Source organism: Typopeltis vanoorti, chromosome 1 (assembly GCF_054136105.1).
Source record: "Typopeltis vanoorti isolate ZY-2024b chromosome 1, IOZ_Tvanoo_1.0, whole genome shotgun sequence".
Lineage (NCBI taxonomy): Eukaryota > Metazoa > Arthropoda > Arachnida > Uropygi > Thelyphonidae > Typopeltis > Typopeltis vanoorti.
In genome coordinates, this window is record NC_143549.1 from 142,807,299 (window position 1) to 142,833,964 (window position 26,666).

A 26,666-nucleotide genomic window follows, 5' to 3' on the forward strand; every position below is an offset into this window, starting at 1 on the left:
GAGACCGAAAATCGCATATCGTTAAAAGTCTTCTTATTATTAAGTGAAGCAACTGGTCGTGAACGCGAAAAAGAATGTTTGTTGTTCTCATAAGAACAACAAACATTCTTTTTCGCGTTCACGAACTAGCCAAAGAACACCCATAGCTCCAGTTTCCACGACATTGTTTCCAATCATACCACTTCTATTATAACCAATATTCCAATATACATAATATTCACACACGAAAATGCAAAAAAAATACTGCGCATCGTCAAATCTGCAAACTGGTATTGACATAACATAGAAAACGTATTTACGAGTGCATAATAAGTATTCATATGCAGAGTGTAAAAGAAATTTTTATTTCTTTTGTGTTACAAGCATCGTAAAAATATCATCCACATATCAAAACATGATCATCATACAGGTGAGAAAGAAAAAAAAGAACAATTTGTAGCTCATTAAAATATTAAACTACATCATCATCTACAGTTACCAATTTTGTGAAGTCGATGGGGGCCCCTCACCTGAGAAGTTGTAAGTGAATGATCCACAAACAGACATTGAAATTCCAACGGAACTAACTCATCCAAACAACCAAGTCAAAACATTATTTTTTTATTATTTTTGATTTCAGACAGACATGTCTGAAATCCTTCACAACCTCAAAAGAAATGACATTTTTTGGAAGTAAATCCAACAACCAATAGCAATCTTTTTAATTTTTAAATATTTATCAAAATATCTGTCAGCTAGCATTGAATTCACCTTATTAGATAATATAGGTCCATGTAAAATCTAGAAATACCAGATTGGTGCTGATAGTAAGGGGTTTCAATTTAATTACATCTTTACGTAAAGGTGGTCGATTAGTTCAATGAGGTCCTTCAGTAATAAACCCATTTTCTTGATCCATCCATAAGAATGTTGATTATGTTTGCTTTATGGGTTGGTGAAGAACTTAGAGGCCTCGGTGATAATTATAAATCTTCAAATGTATATTTAGAACTGTCGAACATTTGTACACCAATGGATTGTCTATATCTTTTGGAAGAGAATAAATCAGAATTTCCTTTCATACATTTGTTTTGTTTACCCCGAGTTAACTAAGAGGTAGTTGAAAATGCCTAAAAGATTTCTTCTTCGTTTCTTGACTCTGTTGAATAAAATTAGAGAATAACTTATCAGTGGCTTAGAATGTACGCAAATCTACACCAGCTCTTGTGGATAACAGCGAATAGTAATAGTGAATAATGTTGCATAAAATGGAACAAAAACTTAGGCTTACGAAGAATGGAAAATACCACACCTCCGCTATCTAAAATACTGTAGAATAAAACAAAGAAATGTGAACATGATACTGATGGTTTTCTACGTCTGTGAAGATCATCTGTACAGCACAATACCATTTGCAGGTTCCAAGTGCACAGGATGTGTATTTGAGATGAATCTATCTGGTTTCTTATAGATGAAGCAATGGACCAAAGTTATGTGGGAATACTTGCACACCTTTCATTCTATTGGACATTTGCATAGTGTTATATTATTCCTTTTGCTATTGATAAGTTGCAAATGACACGACTAGGCATCAAGTGTCTTTCACGATAATTTGGTGGGATAACTAAATATATAACAAAAAAATATATAAATAGTAAAAAATAATAAGAATAAAATACAAATTTCGACATTGGCAATAAAACTAAAATTTAGTTTATTGGAATCACCTGATTCTGAACAATTTATTTCTAACGGATGTCAAATATTATTGGTTATAATTAAAACATCTGAACCTACCTCAAACACTACTCCTAACAAGTCTTTTAGCGGCACCTTGTGGTGCACAACGACGTCGTAAACGCCACACACTCCTAACACTGTTATTCCGTGTTCCTTTGTTAGCATGGAACACGCCGCCCACAAGAGGGCGCTGTACAGATGCACCCATTTTCGACTGTTTTGCTCCACGTCCTTGTCTCTGTACTTGCAGTATTTCATGTAGAAGAGGAGCGACAGAAGGAAGAAAAAACACGCACCAACGTCTGCTCGTCCTACCACACCAGCGACTGCCTCTGTATGGATGGGATGAACAGCAAACAGCAATCCAGCTACCAATGTGGGCAACGTTTGATGTAGGAACACTAGCGCCGCCAAGTGAGTAAAGATGGCCGACACCGATGCATGCAATAACACATTTACTAGATGATATCCCCAAGGGTTCATACCTCCCATGAAATAATTGAAACGGAAAGAAAGTACACACAGAGGTCTGTAGGACTTGTGAGACCCACTGTGGGTTAAAGGAGTTCCCCAAAAATCGTTCTTGAAGATGGAAGTTATTGGAGTAGTTGGCAGTAGGTCCTGATTCGTTTTGATGGCACGGCTGAAAGAAAAAAAATTGTATGAGTAAAGACATCATTTGGATTTTTAGTAGAATAGTAGAATTATGCGTGGTTTTTTTTAATTTCAGAATGCTTTATTTGTTAGGTCTCAGGCTTTCGCCTTCTAAAATATCAAGCCAAAGAACTGGAGTCGATTTTCTCTGTTGATCATGACTTGGTTTACGTTTAAACAAAGTAATGAAGATTATTCACCATTCTTGACATGAGATATTGGATGCTTTTTTTTTCACCACTGTTTTAAATTATAAACTATCTACTTCTACCATCACAATTTAAAAACAAACGCGAAATATGTACTTTGCGTTACATCCAAAGTAATGGTTATCCCACGTGGTTTACACGTGGACCGCACACGTGAATACACGTGTGGGGTAAAATTCGTCAAGGCCAACAGAATTTGGAATTCTGCACGATTCTTTACAAATAATAGCATACGTCTGTTTTCATTGTCTCCTTCTAAGTGGTTCTCTTATAGCGTGATATACAGGACCTGGCGCTTATTACCTTCTCGAAAATATTTAAAGAACGTCTGTGTTTTGAAGTAGGGAAAGAGAGTCGGCTGTTTTTTTCCCCTGTGAATGGTGATGTCATTTTCTCCATCGTCGGTCTGAAAAACTTCATCGCAGAGTAGTGAGCAGGATCATCCGTTTGTGTGTGTTTATATTTAGTGTTCGTATACTTTGTCTTTATCTAATATTCACGTCTTTATTTTCTACTCTACTTAACTTTTATCCATTTATTCGTTCTGTATCCGAAATATCTTTCCATATTTAAGGTGCATCCTTCAAACAGTTTCAAAAAACGCAAACCACTCCTGCTACATTCTAATGATTCTCTCTTTCATCCGATAACAGATTTACTGCATTTCACTACATTATAAGCCCCCCCCCCCCTTTCCCTCCTTCCTGGATAAGCTGTCCGCTTTCTGTTGTTCCAGCAGCGAATTTACACGCATCGTTTGATGGACCATCTTTCAAATCAAGAGCACTTGCCAACGATAACAATACGAAGCTTCATATTCATAAGTACCTCGTTAAATTTCGGACGAAATATCACGTTATTGGAAAATGGCTTTTCTTTACTCGTATCTTGAAATCTTTGAACATGTTCTTTGAGCACTTGGGGGAAATTGTAATCATTTTTGATCACATATTTCAGAAAGGCACTCATCCTGCTTGACGTTTCTTATTAACTCCGTCTATTTTTCTTAAGAGCAGATTAAGCTTTTTCCTGCTCACTTGATCAGGCTGCAAATGGACGAAATGATGTCTTACTGAGAGAGAGAGAGAGAGAGAGAGAGATGCGTGGAAAAAACAAAAATGTGATCGGGAAAGAAATAAAAAGCGAAGCTGCAATTTAGATCCTCTTCTGCACCGCTAACAGAAGGTTTCAATTGCAAACCAGTTGTCCTCTTGTCTGATCATTATTTTTAGTTTTCGTTGTAATAACCAAAACACGGTTATGATACTTAAACGAACAAAATGTAATAAAATTTGTCGAAATTAATTTCGGCAAATTTTATTACATTTTTCCAAATTGAAATATTTCAAGAAGTAACTAATATTACATTACTGTCAATTCAGAGTAAAATTAATAATAATAATAATAATAATAATAATAATAATAAATGTAGCAAAAGAATGTGTAAAAAAATCGGCTTCAGCAAATAAATGCCAAATTCAATATTTTGTTCTAACATACTGATCGTCTAAATGACTTGTGATTTCTGTGAATTTTCATCTGAAATTATTCCCAGTGGAAATATCTCGAAATGCAAGCGGATTGTTCGTTTCTAGATTATTATTTGAGAATTGGTGATTGATTATTCAGTTCATCTATCATGCTTTCATTTTTATCGTAAACCCATCATTTAGGTGAATTTCATGCCCACTCGTATAAACTGGTCGGCAAAAGTTGGCAAAATTTTATTACCAAATTACTTTATAATATTCAATATTTCATTTCAAGTGAATTGTTTTAAATAATACTCATATAATTTATTTATAAGATTGTGAACAGATAAAAACGTTTATTTCATAACGAATTAAATACATTACAAATGAACAGTTTTTGAAAAGAGAAATCCTGTGTTTATAATGTGGTTCATAGGCAAAGCGCTTCCCGCTGCCCTTACCAGGTTTATATAAAACAAAGTATCGCTCTATAGTACAGAATGTGTTGCTCCTTCGCACGTAATAAATGCGATCCAAAAAGTATACCCATTGTATTAGGTGACAATCTATTTCAAGAACTTATTTCTGACGCTATTCTCAGAGCTGTCACATGAACGTGTATCCGATTTTCAACCGTTACTAAGTGAATTTTCGATACTGCAGGACCTATTAGTGATTCAATACTCCTCAACGTCCCACTTATTGCAGTCGAGGTCGGTAAGAATGTTGGCTGCAGCCATTTTGGACATTTTAAAATCGAATTGTGCTATATAATAGCTACGAACCGAACCGATGACAGTTCTGACTGGGAATAACACATCTTCAAGTAGTGACATAAAAACATCAAACATACTTTATATACGAGTTTTTTCTCCAAGAACACGAATGTGATTTATAAGGGCCTCGCTCCTTCTCACCCGCTTCGGTTAGGACCGTGAGGCATTTGCAACTCCATCTTTCTCAACTTAACATTATAATTATTTGGAACCTTGAATCAAATGTTTTAATGTATCTGTTTAGGTATCAAGTCTAGTTTTGCTGAGTAGGATTATATGTATTCCGAAGTGCCAAATTTCGAGCATTATATATATAATTATCCGCTCAGCACACTTTTATTAATGTTTGTTATATTTTTATCCATTCACTGCAGTGCTACAAATCTTGACAATTATGGATAACGATGTTTAAAAAGTGAAACCAAATATGGCATGAACTACACGAAAAATAAGGAAGGGGGCTAGATGGCATTTAACGTTCCATAAGTGAATGCGGCTGTGTCCATTTTTTTTTCTTGCACGGCTACAAGCTTTTCTTTAAAACAAGATGAGAGGTCTTTTCTAATCCAAACCTTTCGTAAACAACTTGATAATATTTATTTATCCAGATAAATAGGATAAAGGGATTTGTAAACTATTCCTGCTTCATATATTTCAGCAACCTCTTATACACAAGTATATTTCTACGGATTCAAGATAAGTTAGGTTTCTATCAGCCTATTAAGCAGATTTTTGTTGTTGTTGTTACTATTGTTGCAATAATTGTAATATAGTGGTTGAAAACGTTCGTAAATTATTTCAGAAAAATGTTTTAATTTTTCTTAACGTTCGATTTGACTTTCATTGATTATGAGAGCTTCTGACTTTATATGAAAATACACATTGAAAAATACGATTCCTGGAATACTATCTTGAACAACAAAACATATACATTTTGTTGACATCTTCCCTAGATGGAAACAAAAGGTATACTCTTAAAAACAACTTATACAGCTAAAAATTCTGCGTTTATTAAGACTTCAATGCAATAAACTGCTTTCAATCATTATTAATTACCCATCGACAATAAAAATGATTATAAATTTTGACACGCTGGATACTGACAGATCAATTCAAAAATTCACCAAATCAAGTTAATTACTTTGGGTTATATACACTGCTTTGAAAGAAGTCAACGGACATCATAGTGTGAGGAACAAACGGCTATGACGCCCACCTTAATAAGATATAGGACCTGCGATGATTGCAGCAATCCTACTTTCTACAAGCTTACGATAGAAATCAATGAGAATTTCGGACCATTCTTCCTTTAGGTCCTGGATTGTTGTGGGGAAGACGCCTCTTGACCTCACCCGACGCTTCAGTTCATCCCACAGATGTTCAGTAGGGTTGAGATCATAGCTCTGTGCAGGCCAGTCCAGTATAACGACGTTCATGTCCATGAACCGTGCAGTTACAACTGCGGACTTATGACACGGTGAATTGTCTTGCTGAAAAAGACAACGGTCAGTTCCGTAGAAACGCTACAAAGTAGGAAGCATTGTATTGTCCAAAATGATCAGATACTTCTCGGAGTTCAATGTTCGTGACACCACAAACAGAGGTCAGAGGCCAAACTAGGAAAAACAGGACCATACCATCACCACCACCTCCGAATTTCAAAGTTGAGATTACGTATTCTGGTAAGAAACGTTCACCGGGCATCCACCACACTCACGCTCTTCCAGCTTTTCGGTAGAGGGTGTAGCTGACTCCGTGCACTTGTATCTCAGAATGTATCACTGATGGTTGATCTGGGATGGCCTAATTTGTCAATTGACTAACCTAACCTAACCTGACCATCTGTTTTGCTCTCTGAAGGATGCACCCTGAGGACGCCATTTTGTCGACGACGACAAGCGAAATGAAATGTTAGTGAAGAGGCTCCGACATCAATGTAATGATTTTTATGGTTTGGGAATACTGCAATGGAAAAAATGTATAGAGAATGTTGAAAACTTGGTAAAAACACTTAAAGAATGCTCGCGAAGGATAAGATTGATCCATGCAAAAGAAAATAAAAAATATAAGAAAAAATATATATAAGGCATTATTTTCTTACAACTCCTCGCATATATTTTCCTGGATTAAAATTAAAAACGGGCGACCAGTGGACAGAGATTAAAAAAAAAAAAGCGAATGCATCTAAACCTGATTGGGTAGACACAAAATTCTGATTTGCTCCTAATGGAGTGTTTTTATGATTGTGGTCTATGAAACTAAGAAAATCTCTCTGGTTGAAAACCGCACTTGTTAGTTCATTGTCTGTTGTAAAACCCCCAAATGGACAGCGCCGTTGATTCACGTTTGATGGGAAGGCCTGCACAGTGATCAACTTGGTTGTGAAATAATCCATAGGCAGCAAACAGGATGGACAACACAGATTTCGTTTAATATTGTTTTCAATTTCTTCATGGACATGGTTTTATCCGTAAAGTTTTATACGGAATAATATTTTATTAAGTAGGTAAGAAACACAATTTTATACTCCGTTCTGTTTTTTAAGTTTTTTTTTTTTCCTTTTTCTTTCTGGCAAACAGATGGCCGGTTTGCGTTTTGATGGAAAAACCTGTCTGGATTGCGTAAGATCAACAGCACTAAATACACTGAAATGGAAAATTGTCTGTTGTAAAACACCTGCTACTCCTACTGCTGATTTTAAAAAAAGTAACTTATACCCAACACAATAAGTATTCTTAGTGAATTTCTGAAACCATTCGTATAAGAATCCTGCCTCACTTAGCTTACAGTATATCGAATTCTGATATATAACTTCGTCTTTGTTCTTTGCTTCGGGAATATTTCTTTTTGTAACAAGCTGTTGCTAGGAGACCAAAGTTTATCAGCACGTAACATCCGCTGGCCGGTTTACTGACATCTTTTTTGTTCGTTTCTTTCTTTCTTTTTCTTCCTTCATCCTATCTATATATTGTTGCAAAACCATATCACGTTCGAAGACAACGAGCTTGCTCTGTGCTCGCGCGCAACGTTATCCTGTTAGTCAGGCACGAGAAAGAAATAAAAGTAAAAAAAAAAAAAATACACAAAGACGGAAGAACAGAGAGAGAGAGAGAAAAAAAACGATAGGATGAAAGAAATCGACTTAAAATGTAGCCAGCGTTGCGAACAAGTACCAGCCATCCAACAGGGCAAGAATGTTGATATTTCAGTTGTTTTGCACAAAGTTCTCGCACAAATAATATCTCAGAGGACCTCAATGTATACGTGATCAGAGCATGATCTCATCATTATACAGAAAAATCGCAATTGTGTCTTAAGAAGCACAGTTTTTTAGGCAAGTAGTGAATTTAAAACATATTTTAATTTGCTTTGGCAACACAAATAATAGGCTGTGAATGTTTAGAATAAAAATTTCTTTTCTGAAGCGAACCCTTTCATTTATAATACTTATTACGTATGTCTGATATGAACACCTACTGCGTCTCTAAGACTTATTATAATGTTGCTTAAGATCACAATGAAGCAACTCGAGCTATGAGGAAAACATATTCTGTATTATATTTGCGAGTGTTCTGCGGCTGGTTTGTCTGTTTCAGCGGTTGTAAATCCCCCGATTTGACAAGTAAAAAAAAAAACTGCCGTCTCCGTCTGAGACCGGGTAACTGGCCTTCACATATTTCGCACATCTTGCAATCGAATGGACGTGTTATCTTAGATTTCTATCAGTTTTTGTTCATTTGTACATAGTTTCTAGAAAGAGGTTAGTTTATATATTTTTGTTTCGTATTTCGTCCAATGCAAAATCCATTAAAATGTCCAGTAGGATAATAATAATAATAATAATAATAATAATAACAATGGGTAAAAATAATATGATAATGGATATTTGCGTCTGTATTTACAATTCGATAGAACAATCAATAATCGATATTACAGTGAACCATTTCACACTAATTTGCACGATACTTTATGAAAATAAAAATCTGTAGTATAATAATCGGTAGCTGTTAGTTAATTATTAAGCACCTTGGCCGGCCGAGTGGTTAGCGTATCTGCTCTCCAGCAAAAGGCTGCGGGTTCGAATCCCGCCGTGTGGATGGATGTTTGTGATTGTCCGTGGAAATACCAGTGGTGGTGGGCGGTAGATGGCGTTGGTGTAGTTGCAGTCAGTTGGTGGAGACAGAGTTGTAGAGCAGGTGTCCTCCCTCGACGAGTCTTTGGACCCCTGGAGGTGACAAATAATAATAATGACAAATGTAATGAAATCGACAAGAATATGCAAGTTGCTTCATTGTGTCAAAACGCTTTCTGAGCCAACCATGTCAATGGAACAACTCGTGGACTGCACGCAGGATCTGATCAAATCGTAATGAGCAGAATATTCCGTATTTTGATCTGCAGTAGGTGGACAGCCATGTTAGTGAACATCAACTGGTGTCTTTGTGAATGCTAGAAAGCATCTTTTCATTGAATTTTTTTCTTGACGGAATGTTTGCTGATTTACTCAGAGCAGCGAAATTTACGTCATCCCTTGTATCGTTCTTAGACGATTGGTTGGAAAGATCAACGTTAAGTCCGAATCCCCTCCAGAACAAAATAAGGATCTTCACAAGGACTTACAAGGACTGAGAGTAAGTTGGTCGGTATCATACGGTGGTTGAGAATTTTTTCAACTGTTTGGAGATAAGAACACGTGCATTTAACAGGCCCCATAGCTTGAGATGCTCCGAAAACTGACCAACCAATTTACTATATCTTCACTGTCAAAGTTATTGCAGATGTCCAATTTATTTTTCTTATGCTTCCAAAGATTTTCCATCTTTCACAAACTTGATGAAGATGAAATCTCCTGTGGATGATACTACTGATGGATTAGATTACCATGTGGATGATATTTCCTTTTCATCGATATGTGTTCTTATGTGTAGGTCGCGAACCTATCCATGTCTGGTGCATAGATAATCCGGAAACCGGATTATCTATAGTTAGATATGGAAGTTTCTCAAGCCACTTTAAGTCTCCAATAAACGGGATTACGAGTAATGAATTTTATAATTTTTCCTAAACTGGTTGGAAAGTGACAATTTCGATATTCGTCTCAGTAGTTGATACGAATGACGCTCTCGCTGATCTTTATTAGCGACGTATTCCACTGTTTTAATATGCCATTTCACTCGGGGTTCCTTCTCAACTAAAACACTCTGGTCGAAATATTTGCAAGTCTGATTAATTTCAACGCGTTTCGCTCACAAAACTCGAATCACTGCACCTGTTCTTTGGTGAATGCAGTCATCGAAGTGGCCCTGTGGAGTCACCTGTTCAGTAGGTCAACTGATTGGTCAAGGTCATATACAGGGCATCCCTTCAATCAATAAAAGATGCACTTGCTTCTTGAATTCTTCTGTCGTATGTCAGTCCCTAAAAGGCCAATTCTGAAGTCTAATTTAAGAAGCAAGTTCTGCATCGGTTGGCTTTTGTAACGGTTCATATTACGCCCAGGATTCTCTCTCTCTCTCTCTCTCTCACACACACACACACACATAACTTTACTGCTACTGCGCATGTGCCCGTCGTTTTCGTTCATTTCACTCGGAGCATTTTCGAAATTAGATTTGCCATCGCACTTAAAATAGTTTCCATTTAATTGTCCATTCACCCGAAAGCGTCATGCAGTTCGCCTCACTAATTCCTCACAGTTTTAATTTCCGCCATCGACTACATAAATCTACTGCCACACCGAGTGACCTGATCAGTGCGTGTTATCGGTCAGCGATCTTACATAATAATAATAATAATAATACCGTCTTAAAAGTGAAATGCTGTTTATCTTCAATAATCACGAATGACGTTCTTTGTACGTCAATTTTTATCAGAAGAATAAATTTTTATAATTCTTATCTCTTTGTGTCAAGTGCGCCCTCTATCCACAACCGCATGAAAACCCTTCTTATCTAGATTTTGAAAGGGATCTGTCTAAAATCCTTCTCCCAAAAAGTGGGATTTTAGACAGCCCACGAAAACCAGCTTGCATCATGGTGAATGCTTCATATGAAACCATCGCCCTCTGGTGGAAACAACATTAAAACATGTCAGAAGAGTGCTACCACATATCCAAGTTATCGCTAAAGGATAAAAAAATAAATAAAAAGTTCAACGGACTACTGGATGTTCACTTAAAGCAATAACAGAATAAAAGGTAAAGTTACTACGCCTAGCTTTTATTACTGCGGTTGTAGCAACAGGAAACAACGCCACCCCAGTTCATTATCTTTTCCAGTCAAATGGTTACTATAGCAACTGTGTGCGTGTGGGTGCGTTGGAGGAAAGGAGTTGAGCAGGGAGAAAAAGAAAGAAAGAGAGAGAGAGAGAGAGAGAATAGCTTCGTAAATGCACTACTACCATAATGCCTAGCTGCAGGTGCCGTCCTCCACGTCATCCGGCCGATTAGAGCGATCCTAGAGGTTCGCCGGATATGAAGTTTAATGGAAGAGAACCCCGCCGTAGCGTTTGGAAGACCCCAATCTGTATCGCTATATATTTATCCCTGGCAGGAGTCGCAGATCGAAGAACCAACGGCGCGATCAGAAGAGGATACGAAGAAGGGTGGGTAATGGAGTGGGATGTAAAGGGGATAGGGGATGGGGGAGGGGGGGGTAGAGGAGAATTCAGCTGTTCAATTATACAGCAGAGAACATCTCATTTCGGAAGCTTCTTGTACGCAGACTTGATATCGATATATCTCGGGCATTTATTGCTCTGCCTCTTCGTAAGATGTCCTTTCTCAATTTCCTTCGTGCTGTATATTTCTTGGCCATCCTCTCCACTCCCCCACATCTATAGTGCGATTGTACACTCGACTATTTCGCCTTTCGGTTGTGTTGTTTTTGCGGGAAAAAAGGACGAAATTTACAGCGCATGAGCGGGGACCCGTATGGTAGTACTTGCGTTACGCAGATCACGTTTCCGTACTCATCTAAAGGCATTTACAAGTTATCTTAACAATTTCTTAATATAAAAAACAATTGACAGCTCTCTGTCAAGCTATTTGACGAAGATTCGTTTATTTTTTTAATAGTAATAAATTCTCACAATTCGTTTAAACAATAATGTACTTTTATTAAATTACTGCAGCAGTTACTACGTAAGAATATTTGAAGAGGTATTGACAATTATGGACAACGCATGAGATAAAAATGTTACAAGACTGCTGGAAGTGCTAGTGGAAGCGAAATAGTATCAAACCGAAACGTACGAAATTTTACATATGTGCATATGAAATGGTACCTTTCCTGTTTAAAGTAACAATCTTGGGTTTCGAATCCCTCTGTAGGCATGGATGTTTGTGATTTGTCTTTAGATAGAAGATAAATTTCATTGCCAAGCATGAGATCATCTCCCCGATTATAGGAGATTTGAAGTGGCTTGGAAAAAAAGTATCCTGCTGAGCACAACTTTGGAATTTTTTCCTCTCGAACATCACACGGTTTGTCTTCAATTTCAACATGAATATCTGAAGGTTAACGTAGTTCTTCATCACAAACTGCTAAAGTTGTGAAGCAGTTTAATAATGAGAAACCCATAATTTGAATTTGAATTCTCTTAATTTCCACCATTCATTTCATCATTAGTGCAACATCCTCCTTTGAAATACACGCTACATCCATCCGTGCATCTTCCTCTTGCCCCCTTCTTTACATTCTTCGGGATTTTTGCGCTATAAAGGCAAAAAGTAATCCAGGAAACGTCTGCCTGCAGACTCCTATTGAGTTGTTTCCGGATTAACTTACAGGTCATAATTCGTCTCTTTTAGAAAGATTATTATTATTTTAAAAAATGCTAATGAGAGTATCCCAACTTCCGGTTTACAGACAACCGGAAATCTGATAGCGATCCCTTATTATCATATTCAGATGTGTCCACTCAGAATATAATCAACCTCCATATCAAAAGACTGTTGGATCAAAGGTGTCGATTCATTTTCCCGAGTTTTATTTCATTTTAAGATCATGTTGTGATTTTAGATTTAAACTATTACGTGTTTTGCACATTAGATCGTGCGTAGGAACAATCACAACCTCCCAGGAACAATAAAATATCAGAACAACGTTGCATGACGTATTTGTGCCTTCTTCGAAGAAGCAAAAACAAAACACAATGAGAGAGAGAGAAAGAGAGAGATTTATCCTGTCACAAGAAATTAGGATTTCTATCGAATAGAGTGGCTGCAGTTGATCGGTGTTCGGGGATGCGATGACCACCTCCGATAAAGTGAGCCATGTATCACGTAAGGTCTAATACTTCCTGCTCCTAGGAGGCAGTATCGTGAAATATGTAGCAAGTAGGAAGCAATAGGACAGAGAACTACATCGAATTGTCGAGTACCACGTGATTGGCAAGGAAGTAAATGGAATGGACAGCAAGATTAACTTTTGGAGAGACCAACGCTATCGATCGATGGAACATTATCCCAAAGGGAAGCGACATCTAGCGGACAAGACTGGCATTACGAATTTACTTGTTTTACATATTAGAAAAGCTTTTAAATAATATATTTAAAAGCATAGGGATGGTGCAAGAGAAGAAAAAAAAAGATCGGCATATATGAAAATTTATCTGAGGTTGTAGTTAGAATTGTAAATCCTTTACATCACATTGTAGTGTGAACTACGATGAGCCAATAATACACCATAGGTAATCTTTCTTATAATGTAGTAATCTGAACGATACTTGCTTACACAGTTATGTTGGCGTCCAAAGGTTATATTTAAATAGTTTAATTTATCCAAAGAAATTTCTCCCATTATCATTTGGTGACCTCCAGGGATATACTGAAATGATCGCATAATGTTATTTCTCACCGATAGATGGCGACACAGATGCAGACCTATTAATTAGTTTCAATTAGGATGCAGAATGCTGTTGTTCATTTTTTTATTTTCTTTTATTACTTTTTTTAATTCATAACTCGTAGATCACGTTACAAATATTTTTAGCTACATCCATACTACGTAGATGAGTTTTACTGATAAGAAAAAAAAAGGCCTAAAACGTCTTGTAAGATATCCACTTGTTTTATACTTCATTCTTTCACGAGATCGCGTCTACGTTCGACGATTCCACCCAGTAATCGACTGTAATGCTTTTGCTCGCTGACCCACCACAGCATCCATTAGAACCCCCCCCCACTGCTCACTTCGTGTGATGGATGATCATTCAGGACCACTGATGGACAATCCACTTCAGGTAGCTTTAAGAGGAGCAGGTAAGCACCACTTTTCTTCCCCCAAACACAAATAAAGATTAATGATTGGCCTAGTTTCTTAAGAACAAGCTTAGAGATACAAAAAAGTAAAAAGGAAAGAAGAAAGGATGGATGGACTGGTAACTCCTTTCCAGGGTAAACGGGGAGGGTTAATATTGTTATTACAAAAGCCACAACTTTTTAATGACAGGATTGCAACTTGTCCATTATCGGGTCTATTAAAAGCCAGTTCGGTTGGATGCGATGATTACTTCCCCCCTGTTTACTGGAGGGGGGGGTTTCCTCTGGTGTGTGTGTGTGTGTGCATATTTATATCCAGCACGTATCTAATCATTTGTTCAAACGCGTTACATGTTGTTTTTTGCCTGCCCATAAGTGAAAATCAATTTATTTTCAACCCTGTCTGTTTGAATCGTATTGTAAGAAGCCACAGATTCTTCAAGGTCAAGTAAGATGAGGAATAGGAAGACGTTTATAAAAATGTGGAGAGGAAGTTATGTTATTCATGATTATCATCAACAATCTTTAAGCTTCGATATGGATCACTTGGATATGCTCTTAGCTAATCGGCTTATTTGCGTCAAAATGCTGCAAGATGAAAACAAAAGAATAACATTTATTTACACGAACAGAATTAGGTTTGCAGAAATGACAATTTTTGAAAATATTTTTCGTAAGCATTATATGTCAGAGAATAGCTCATAAACATCTAAGGAATTACTTTTCTAAGTGCTTTTAAAATAAATAATTATCCGGGACTCATACAAAGTTACCGATTCTTTTAAAACAGAAAAAACTGCCCCAAGAAACACAAGCAAGTTACACACTAGCCACAGGCTTAGTTTCTTCGTACGTAAATCTAACCAACCCAGCGCATTCCTCTAGATCAGTGGGTGCCGATCACTTAACCTTTTAAGTGATCGGCACCCCTTGAATCTAAAAATAAGCTTTCACACTCCCTTGAAAAATGTGTTTCTATTTCTGTATTTAGGAAATTACATCTATTGCAAGATAATTTATTTATTGAAAAATAAACACATACATTTACATGTACATACAAAACAATATCTCAATGTTTAATGGCTACGTTGTCGTTGTTGTTTATTCATAATAATACTTTTGAAACAAGGCTCCTCTTTTTTAAAAGAGCCACTTGTTTTTAGTGATGACTAAAAGTGATGAGAATCCCATTTCACACAGGTAGGTAGGTGCTGGCAAATGGTAAATGCAGTGCTGCTTTTGCCAGCTGTGGAGAAAGTTCTAACTGTGTACTCCAGAATTGTTCTAAGTCCAGTTTTTCAAATTCTATTTGAATACGTGCATTGGCTCGTATTTCGATAAGATCGTCTTTTATTAAATAGCTTTTATTAAAAAAGTGAACCGGGTCAAAATTTAGAAACTTATCTCACATCCCTGGAAATACATTCTCGCACCCCCAGGAGTGCACACACACACACACACACCCCAGGTTAAGAACCACTGCTCTCGATCATATACAGTAATGGTGGAAATGTAAACATGACCCATGACATATCCGCACATAAATAAGTGTCTAGTGAACTATGAAATTAAGAAATCGTACGAAATTAAGAATTTTTTTAACTCCTCAAGTACTAGTTATAATATAACTACTCGTAAAACGGTAAGATCTTTGCTTATTATTATTACTTTATTCACATAACTGATATACGGTCAAAACAAGATATCATTTAAACAACAATTTGACTGGTGATAGAGAACAGTTCAGATTCCACCCAACAATCTAAGAACAGTCCGTCAGGTAGCGTCGTAAAATATGGACTGTTCCAAGTAATGCTGGTTTTTTGTAGGTCATATGGGGCCACTTCGTTGATCTTTAATTGCTATAAATATTTGGAGAGCTTTGAAGTTTCACCAAGTGCACCGATCACTATTGGAATGACTTTGGTGTGTTTAAGCCACAGTCGTCCAACTTCGATTTCCAGATCTCGATATTTAGTAATTTTTTCCAGTTCTTTGTTGTTGATGTTGTTATCACTGGGTGCTGCGATATCAATAATCCAAACCTGTCGATGTTCGATAATTGGGATGTCAGGATTATTATTATTTTTTTTTAAATTGTGTAATTCAATTGGTATCTCCTTTAAGTCCTAGGAATCAGTACGTAAAGGTCTATTGACACTTCCAGGAATAATTCTTCATTTTATCTCACACGACCACTGCAAACTCCACGCTCATTTAAGCATTTTTACCAAAAGTATAATTTACAATCTATGCAAAATCTGACGCTGTGCAATATCTGCATTATCCCAGAATTTCAGTAAGGAACTAACATAAGCTCCATTCTGCGTTAATTTCCCGCTTAGAATATTGACAGAAGCATATGAACCTTGACAGCGTTTCAGTCCAAAGTAGAATGATGTTTCTGCCAATGCTTTTTGAAAACATTTGATAAAAAAAAAAACATCATTTGATGTTGTCGTAGACTAAACATATCAGTTCTCAAATTGTGCGTTTACTTCGTAAATAAAACATTCTCTCTCTCTCTCTCTCTTGTTCTGTCTTTGTTGGTCCCGAATACAACACAAAAACGACTTTATTTTGTTTATCATTATCGTAATGGGAAAAGGAACCACACACGCGTAAAAAGTAAACTGTCTAAATTCTCTTTCATGCACATGCACGCGCGCGCAGTGTTTTTTTTTTTTTTTTTTACGGTTTATAAATAGTAAGTTGCTTTCTTTTGAAAGCAAGTTGTATCATTCGCTATAAGAGAAAGATTTTTTTTTTTTTACAGTTGAATGAAAGTTTGCTTTTTCCTTCAGTTGGAAAGATACAAGTGCTTGCGGGCGGTCGTAAAAATTGCACAACAATAAATATACCCCAGTAAACTCCGTGTAACGGCTTGCAGGCAACACCCCGAAGTACTGGAAGAAAGCTAACTTTACACGGCATTAGACGCACGAAAGGAATATCAGAATTTTGGCTAATGCTCATAGTTTCCCTCCACTTACAGTGACCTGAATGCATGAATAAGAGAAATTTCACTAAATGACAGATCTACGAAACGAACATTATCTTTATAGTGACAGTTTTCGGAGAAATAATTCCAGTCACAATTTTTTAACTTTGGTTTTTGGAAAGCATTTCACATCAGTTTTGGCAACTGCTACAAACATTTCCGATCAGTTTTATCGGAAGCATTTCCGGTCAAACTTATGCTTTTTGAAAAACATTTCCAGTCACTTTATGCAACTACTAGATGAATTTCTGATCATTTTATGCAACGTATGCAAGCATTTCCGGTCAAACTTATGCAACTTACCTTTGGAAAAACATTTCTGGTCATTTTATGCAACTACCAGATGCATTTCCGGTCATTTTATGCAACTACTAGATGCATTTCTGATCATTTTATGCAACGTATGCAAGCATTTCCGGTCAAACTTATGCAACTTACCTTTGGAAAAACATTTCCGGTCAGTTTATGCAACTACTTCATGCATTTCCGGTCATTTTATGCAACTACCAGATGCATTTCCGGTCAGTTTATGCAACTACCGGATGCATTTCCGGTCAGTTTATGCAACTACTTCATGCATTTCCGGTCATTTTATGCAACTACCAGATGCATTTCCGGTCATTTTATGCAACTACCGGATGCATTTCCGATCATTTTATGCAACGTATGCAAGCATTTCCGGTCAAACTTATGCAATTTACCTTTGGAAAAACATTTCCGGCCAGTTTATGCAACTGCTAGAATATTTCCATTGACGCTTATGCAATTTAAATTTGGAAAAACTTTTCCAAGTCAATTTTTGCAGCTACTTGAGAGACTCGTACATTTCTGGTATGTTTATATAACTTCTAGAATCACTTCTGATCACACGTATGTAGTTTGTCTTTGGAAAAACATTTCTTGTTCATTTTTTGCACCTTGTTCATTTTTTGTGACTGGAAATGCTTCGAAGAAGCATTTCCAGTCACGTTTTAGTTGTTGTTGTTGTTTTTTTCACGCTAATTGTCATAGCAGATATCTGATATCATTCTGAAGAAGAGGATAAAGGTAGATTCATATTCTTTTAGGCTTCTGTTAAATGTGATCTGTACTCTTTGATTAAAAAAGATATTGAATCAATATACAAATAACTTTAAGTGATTATTTTCAGAATGGAAAGCATGGAAAATAAATTATGCCCAAAGTTTGTTTCTTGCGATAACTTGCAGTGTAGTTTTTCGTATTCTTCCTTTATAAATGACTGCGTAAAGTTCAGGAGTTAAACTTCTTCATTCAGTTGGAGATGGATGCTGCAAATGATCCAAAGAAAACAGCTACTGGATTTTTCTACGTACTTGAGGCACATAACAATCCATTTCCTGCACTCAAAAGACTTGAGAATGTTTATTTAGCAATCGGCCGAGATTAAGTTATTTGGAGAGTGGGGAAAAAATACATCAAGTAGCAATTCTGTGGAAGTATTACCAAACACCGCTGTTCTTCTTCCACTAGAGTTGGGCTGATGGCTTTGATGAATAATATCGATTCAAGGACGGATTCGAACAGAATCAATACGCTGGTTTTCTACGTATAGCCGACATTTTTACTGAATGCAAATCGTACGTAAACATTCATTTATTCGCGACTTCAGGTGATTTTCTATTTGCTAATTAGTTGATGTATCAAGCAACAAATCTGAACACGCTTGCTATGAAGGCGAAAACATGCAGTCGCAGATCGCGAAACTCTTTTTTTTTTTTTTAAATCCGGGAGTGGCTTTGTTTGAAAATGAATTTTGAAGGCGTTAAAAGTTCTTTGAAAATATGCTGTATCGGTTTCAGTTGACAACATTATAATCTAAATTGATATTTATGCAATGCATTCTACGCCTCTGACATGCATTTAGAGCTAAATTAATACAGGAATTTGAATGCGAATGGTTTGGAATGAATTTCAAAGGCTAATTTTAATCCTTATTGAGGAAAACGTTTTAACTGTTTTTCGAACAGTATTATTTTCATGTTATTTTTGTTTGATTACGTACTCAAATATGTTCCAGATTTAAATACAAAATTATAGACAATATATGAGAATTTACTCGGCAGTGAGATTCAGCTAAAGGAGTTTATTTATTGTCCCATATAATTCGTATAATTTTAAATCGCTTCGTTACGAATTGGATTAAACTCAATTGTTAGCGATGCTGAGGTGCAAAGAAAAAAAAAACAAAACAAAACAAATGGCTGCTCATGCCTTAGGCAACAGTGTGTCTCAGCTCTCAGCACCTTTCATAGTATGGCAATTTCGAGAAATAGTAAAATATCCTGCCATTGGTACCCTGCTGACACTGGCGCACTTGTCAACTACCCAATCCAGATTTAATTTCTACGCCCCTGGTCTTAGACATCGTTGAAAAATGCACTTGGATACATTTCTAACCAAACGTAAACATGTTTTTATAAAAACAGATTATCTTAATGTAAATAAAAGTCAGATATCAAACTATCCTCGGGTTTCTCACCGAAATTCTCTAGAAAATGAAGAAAATCATCAGCGCTTGACTTAACTACGTTGGAAATCCAAAACGCAAATCAGGATTTCACATTTTTGATCTGCAGCTGATATTCTAGCCTTCACCACCTTTGGACTCAAGTTATGGAAAGGGTAGGAAAAGCTCGTGTCCTCACTTTCTGGTCCAGCACAGAGGGGCCTTTTGAAACTATCATCTCGCAATATGCCTTCCGTCCTTCGCAATAAGGAGAGATTTCTAGTTCATTATGTCGACTGACAGACGACTTTTCCCTTGGAATACTTTACAAATACTGGAATACTCGAGTGCCTTGCATTGTTATACACTCGTCCTCCTTTATATAAATAATCTTCTCTCTCTTTCTCACTCAGTCACTCACTCACTCAGTGATCTCAAATAAATAAAACACTTGATCTGTTGAAATATTCCAAGATTTAATATCTTTAAACAATATCTTAAACTCCGATCTTATCGCAGATTTTCAGCTGATGGCATTATACACTGTACACATTATTTTTCTTCATCTAATTATATCATTAAAGTGGTCCATTTGTAAGGACAATCTTGAAACTTCAACAAAATGCGGTCGTGTGTTGTTACTTGTATGCTTCACGTTACCTTTGATAGTACCAAATCTTGAGAAAAGATCAATTTTTCTTCTCGGACCGACATGCAACTCTTGCTTTCCTGGTACAAACAAATCAATAGCGCCCCGTACAAAACAGCTTCTATAGCATAAAAAAAAAAGTGCACTTTTCTGCTAAGGACCCTTCTTCTCACCTGTACAAGAAGAAAAAAATGATCGTTTTTTTTTTCCGACTTTTCTATGAATTCTTCGATGGGTGATGATCTATCAAATACGCTTCCTGTACTTTCCACTTTTCTGCAAAGCCATTTTACATCCACAGTGGAACATCAAACTTAACGAACCATTTTCTCTTTGTTCTATTTCATTCAAAATGCATTTCTCTCCTTCGCATTCCTCAAAAAATGAAATTGTTCAAAGACCTACATCACTCACTTATACAAAAGCATCAACAAGTTCCTTTTTTATTTGAATCACTTGCGCTCACTCATAGTACGCTAACGTGCCGTACTTTTTTTTTCTAGGAGTTGGAATATTATTTGATTATGGTCTTATTTATTTCCATCACTTTTATTTCGTGTTGATAGATTTTTGGCAAAACATGAAATGTCTCCTTAATGCATTATTTTTTGACGTGACATTTCATGCCCAATTTTCCACTAATCGCAATCTAAATAAATTAGTTACAATGTGCATAATTTACTCTAAATGAACATGAAGATAGCCGCAGTAGGACAGGTCTCATATGAATATCGCAAGGATTTTCTTTTTTGGGAAAACTTGAGTTTTTCTTTCCTTATCGCAAAGTGGACAAAGCGCAGAAGAACACACTCAATTGATAATTAGGCTTAGAAAACATCAAGTTACATTGGCGATCACAAATATTGAGCCTCACAAGAAAGGAAAAATGGAACGAAGATAAAGATTCACAAAGGCGCATATCTGTTCCATTGTGAGACTCGACATTGCTTGGTTGAGAATGAGTAATTAAAATTCCTTGCCTTTGACCTTTTTTGGGTTAAAATTTCCTCACCCTTTTCAGTAACATTCATCTTATATACAATTTACGCTCTTCAAATTCGAAAAATCACTTTGACCTCCTCACCTTCCTATTATAGGGCTGAACTCTGCATTCCAGCTATCCAAATAGGGAAGTCATCTTCGTAGATAACCTTCGTGTCCAACAGGAAATGCACCGAAGCAGTTGAAGAAAAAAGCTCACTATAAGTGGCTTGTAACAAGAATCACAGCCTCATACTCAAAACAACGATGAATAACCCAATAAACCAAACATATCCAAATCCAAATAGCAGAAAATGACTTCATATTTAAATAGAAGCCGTGTCTTCTAGTGCGTTGCAAAGGTCATCGGACGTGACCTTTCGTCACCTGTCCTTCCAACCATCCTCATCCAGATGACCCCAGTGTTGTAACTCTTAAAGATGAACCAGAACGCCTACCACTCCTCTTTTTTTGAAGCTTCTGCCAGATGGCCAAGGCAAATCGTCCCCTACCATACTGGAAACGGAGTACTAATATGCCGCCTGTGGTTTTTCGGGAAAAATACGTCAGAAGAAGAATTAACAACTTGAACACTAAAAGTATTCTAGCGTTGGTAACATCTCTCCAGTTGTATTCCAAGGTTGTGCTCTGCACTTAACACCTGTCCTGTATACTCTTTACAATCTTCTATAGTTAGCACCTATCTCAATGCGTGAAAACAAATATACATTCAGCTTATTCCAAAGAAGAATGTCTACCATCAAACAACCTCTCTCTCTCTCTCTCTCTCTCTCTCTCTCTCTCTCTCTCTCTCTATTAGCTTACTCTCTAAAATAATGCAAAGAATCGCTAACAGGCAATTTTCCACTACTTAGAGACATATTGGTTAATCGACAACCACTAGGAAGAGGTCGGCTGAGTTCCCTAGTAAGGACTCAGCCTACATTACTCACTACTGGATAGGTGCAATAAAAAGGCTTGGAGAAAAATGTGCTTAACATTTCCAGAACATTTAATTGGGTCTCGCATCAAAGCCTGCTCAGTAAATGTCTTTCCTTTGGTCAACCTGCCACCTTCTATAATTGGGTAAAGAGCTTTCCTTCTGGTCGTTCATTTTCCGCCAATGCAGAAGTGCCTCAGCGCACTGTTCTATCTCTTATCTTCTTTATTTTATACATAAATGACCAAATCTCAATCACTACTAATCCTATCTGCAGTTTTTCTGGTGAGTGATATTATACTCCGCACTACTCTTTCAACAGACCATGCAGTTCTTAGAAATCTCCAGCCTCGGGATCTGCAACCGCTACCTTTACCACTGACCTCCATGCCATTTCTCTTTGGGGTGAGGATAATCAGGTGTCACCTTCAATGCTGCCAAAATGCAGTCTTGCTTTCTCTCTCTCTCTCCCAAAAGGGATATCCTCCCACCTTACTTTACTCTGAGCAATGCATAAATATTCACCAGACAGGATCAGATCTTTCTGCTTGGAACTGACCTTTACCTCGAGCCTGTCGTATCATTAACACATCAATCGCTTCTTCAGTATCTAAAAAACTAAACATTCCCTTCCTCTCAAGTTGCTATTTTTTTCACTCAATCATCCACCTACTAACTATACAACTCAAATGTGTTCGTTCTTAGAATCCTGTTTACATTTTTTCGGTGGCGCACCTACAACCTTCGTAAAAGGTCTCGATGCTTTTCAGAGTAGAGCGACAGGGCTCATAGATGATCTCTCCCTTACAGTTTCACTCCAGCCTCTGTCTCACAGACGCATTGTTGCAGCTCTGAGTCTTTTCTACCGATATTTCCATGGTCACTGCTCCATCAAACTGGCAACCATCATTCCTTCACATAAAGTTGCACCTGTTAATTCAAGATCAGTAACTGCTGCAGCATCCCTTAACTGTGCAACTGCAAACACACCGAACCTGCTTCTCCTCTTCCACTTATATTCTGTCCACCTTCCTCATGAAGTATTCCCAAACAACCACAACTTCCAACTCTTCAACATAAAAATTAATAAACATTTTACCCAACCGTCATCCGCATCGAGGCCCTGATGTGCTTATAGGTTCTTCTACTTCTCCTGTATGGAATCAATAAAAAAGTGCTTTGTAGAAATTCTTATGTCTTCAAATTTAAACAGAAGTAATAACTTTAAACGATGCCCCAAAATCTGTTTTTGTTCCTGATAATTAAGCTGATATTATTAATATAATATTATATTAATTTATATTATATTATATTATATAATAACACAGAATATCCAACCAAATTTCAAAGATAATTTCATTTTCTTTTTTTGCCCAAATTGGAACATTATGTGAAATTATTCAGTTACGAGCTATTGAAGTGACTGGAAGTCTTTTGTTTGAGATCGACAATTTGTGGGGGTGGGGTGGGGGACACTCGAGCAACTGAAAAGCAGTGCCTGGTAAGAACATATAATTTTTTTTCCTTTTCTATTAGCGACCATGGTTTTTATAAATGAATAATATTATTTTGCCGTCACCATTTATAAGTGATGTTCGTTTTCTATACTAAGCTATTATATGCGGAAGCAGTTTTAGTTTCTTAGGACACCATCAATTAAATCCTGTTTTAATTCCAAGTTGTGGTCTCAAACACACCTGCGCTACTCGACAGATTCCTATACCCTGTTTCACAGTAATAACGATGAAAGTGTCTCTCAGTCTATTACGCCAGTAATATACCTGCTAATTATTTGATTAATATTCTTTGTCGCATTTAATTTCAGATGCTTATTGTGCACTTAATAAGGCGCTCGGGTCCTGCGTAAGTGTGGTTGAGCCCAAACTTTTGATTTATTTTCAGTGCTTAGTTACGAAATTTGTCACAGAGGAAAAAGCAGATATTGAAAGAAAAATAAGAGCAATGGGGTATTTTATTTAATGATTTAAAGTTTCCACGGATATTTTTACTACTCCCACGACAATACTCAGGCACTATGGTGACATATCATACGTTTCTGTAACTAATGGATGTCTTATCGGCTTCTTGTCTCCTATGAATTATAATAGGTCGTAATGAGAAAGATATATCAAACATATCGCCAGAGAAAACACGATAGATTTGTTATACCATATTAAGAGACACCACCTTCACACCTACGTTTCTTTAAAGCAATTTCCCATCATTCTTTGCGGCTTTATGCTGGTGACGGTCGACTCTAGATCATTATGGGGAACGTGGCACTTACATTTGCAGAAGAGAGGACAAAGGAATAGGACAGCTTAGAGAGAGAGAGAGAGAGAGAGAGAGAGAGATGATAAGATGACAGTCGAGAGTGACTTACGACAAGCAGACAGTCTCGTCATTATGAACAAGCTGTAGGGTCCCGGCGTATCATAATGACCTGCCATAAAGTTCGGGCGTCCTCATTTCACGTAACTTGGCACCTCATTGACGATAGAAAGGTCATATGAGACATAAGATCGACACCAATCTTCGGCACGCGCCAGGCAATATCTGCTGTTAGTATTCCTCAAAAATTTATAGATTGTTCAGATACGTTCACGCCATTACAGACCCCGTTGAGCGCTTCGCATTGTTAAGTGAAAGGTGACAACAGTTCCCATAGCGACGACAGTCCATTGTTAACGAACTCTCTGAACTGATTCAGAAATTTACAGTTTTAAACGGTACATGCAACAATGAGACTTTGTTTTTGCATTACAGGCGATAAACGAGCTGATAAATTAAAGAAAAAAATAGCTTTAAGAGCCAGAATTCTTGTCTAGACTAAAAAAGGAACACATCAACTCTCTAATACTGATTTGAATGAATATACAGTGATCAATCTGACAAGCAACTAAATATTTTCACAGATTTGTTAAAACCGAAAAATGTACGAAAGAAAAAATGAAAAATAAACCGTAAGTTAATTATAGGACTAAAATGTTCATAGCACTTCAATAAAGCATGGACATTCAAACAAGATGCATCCTTTAGCTGATCACAAGAGTGCGCCTGTTTTTAGTGGGGAAGAGGGGGGGGAGAAAGAACCCTATCACCTCCGTGATTGGGTAACTCACCCTTGCTTGAAAATCCCTTATAAAAGTTCCTCCTATTGTTGACGGGATTCGAATCCAAGCAGCTGAAGTGCAAACCTGGAGTCGTCCTCACCAGTGGAAACATTTAGGAAGACTTTTCAACAGAAGGTGAGTTAACCGGTCTCAGACGGTGGAAGAATGATTTCTCTCTTGCAAAAACAAACAAATGTCTGTCTTGCATTTGTCCACAGAATATATATATGCATCAGTAGACTATGCAGACAGGAATAATCGTATTGACTAGTGATAAATATGCGTATAGAAAACGAAATCCTTTGAGATATGAACGATATTTAGTTTATAATTAGCTCGATAAAGATGACTGTCGAGTTATTAAAATTATCCACATTTGAAGAGAATGGTGGGAGAATATTTATTAAAAATATTCACGTTAAGAAGAATGTGCTTGAAGGTTCTTATTATTTATTTATGAATAATTAAACAGCCTTAGAGACCTTTTTCAATTAACCATTCAACAACAAATTCTACTCTCAATTTTTTCTGCTATTATTATTACGAGACACTTGAGGATTTGAATCTTGGTAAACATTTGATTATAAACATGTTTTTTTTTTAACTCTCTCTGAAAAGTGCTGTTGAAAGCTCATGCAAATTTGAGAAACTTTTTTTTTCTTTTATCTGATCCACTATTTGAGTTGCCAACAAAAACTCTGACATTAAAGGATTCCATTGAGAGCTTGTCTGGCAACACCATCAAGATAAGGGGCTATGTAAATGAGGGCAGTTTTCCCCGCACACGCTCTTCGCTGTCACACTCTACTCACCATTCTATACCAATTACAAAAGGAAGATCAAACCTCACGCGGATAACATCTGATTCACGGCAGTGCGTGGAGATAAAGTTAATTTTAGACGGGCAACGTGGAGATGGAACGAAGATTTTAATTCTGATGTGTCCTTCCAGGGGCTTCTCTAATAATCAGCCTTCTGTCGTAAGTGAATCGGGAGATGTTATCGGGACTACCACTGCACTCACGTTGCCATGTCAACGGCGGGAAAGCGCAAAAGTTACGGCCCGTCAGCACATTAATGTTGTCACTTTGGCTCCATAAACAGTCCGAGCCTTGGATGTTGTGCACTTGATTTTTACCGCCTTATCGCCTTCTTCGCAGCGATAGGTGATAGCTCGTTTGGGGGAAGTGCGGTGACGGGGCGGACATGATGCACGCTTCCCCGGGGTGATGTAGAGTAAATTTTCATAAGTTCGTAATTCTTTATCGTCTCTTCGTTTGAGCGAGCGTCTCGTGCTGGGTGTCTACACTTATCTGTTTTGTTCAGCATCTGTCACTCTCAACACATCTCTCTCTCTCTTTCTTTCTGTCTCTCTTTCTTCAATTTATTGTTTTTCCTTCCTGTACTAATAGATTTTTGGCAT

At 37.0% G+C, this 26,666-nt stretch overlaps 1 protein-coding gene across 1 annotated transcript in view; it reads right to left on the bottom strand.

The window, feature by feature from the left end:
* LOC150110495 (protein O-mannosyl-transferase TMTC2-like) overlaps positions 1–26,666 on the bottom strand; it is a 120,231-nt gene that overhangs the window by 59,178 nt on the left and 34,387 nt on the right. The window contains exons 2-3 of the mRNA XM_090399873.1: positions 16,340–16,505; positions 1,777–2,362 (exon numbers count right to left, since the gene is read on the bottom strand). Coding sequence (XP_090255999.1) covers positions 1,777–2,362; positions 16,340–16,505 — 752 coding nt within the window. The remainder of the gene's footprint in view (positions 1–1,776; positions 2,363–16,339; positions 16,506–26,666) is intronic.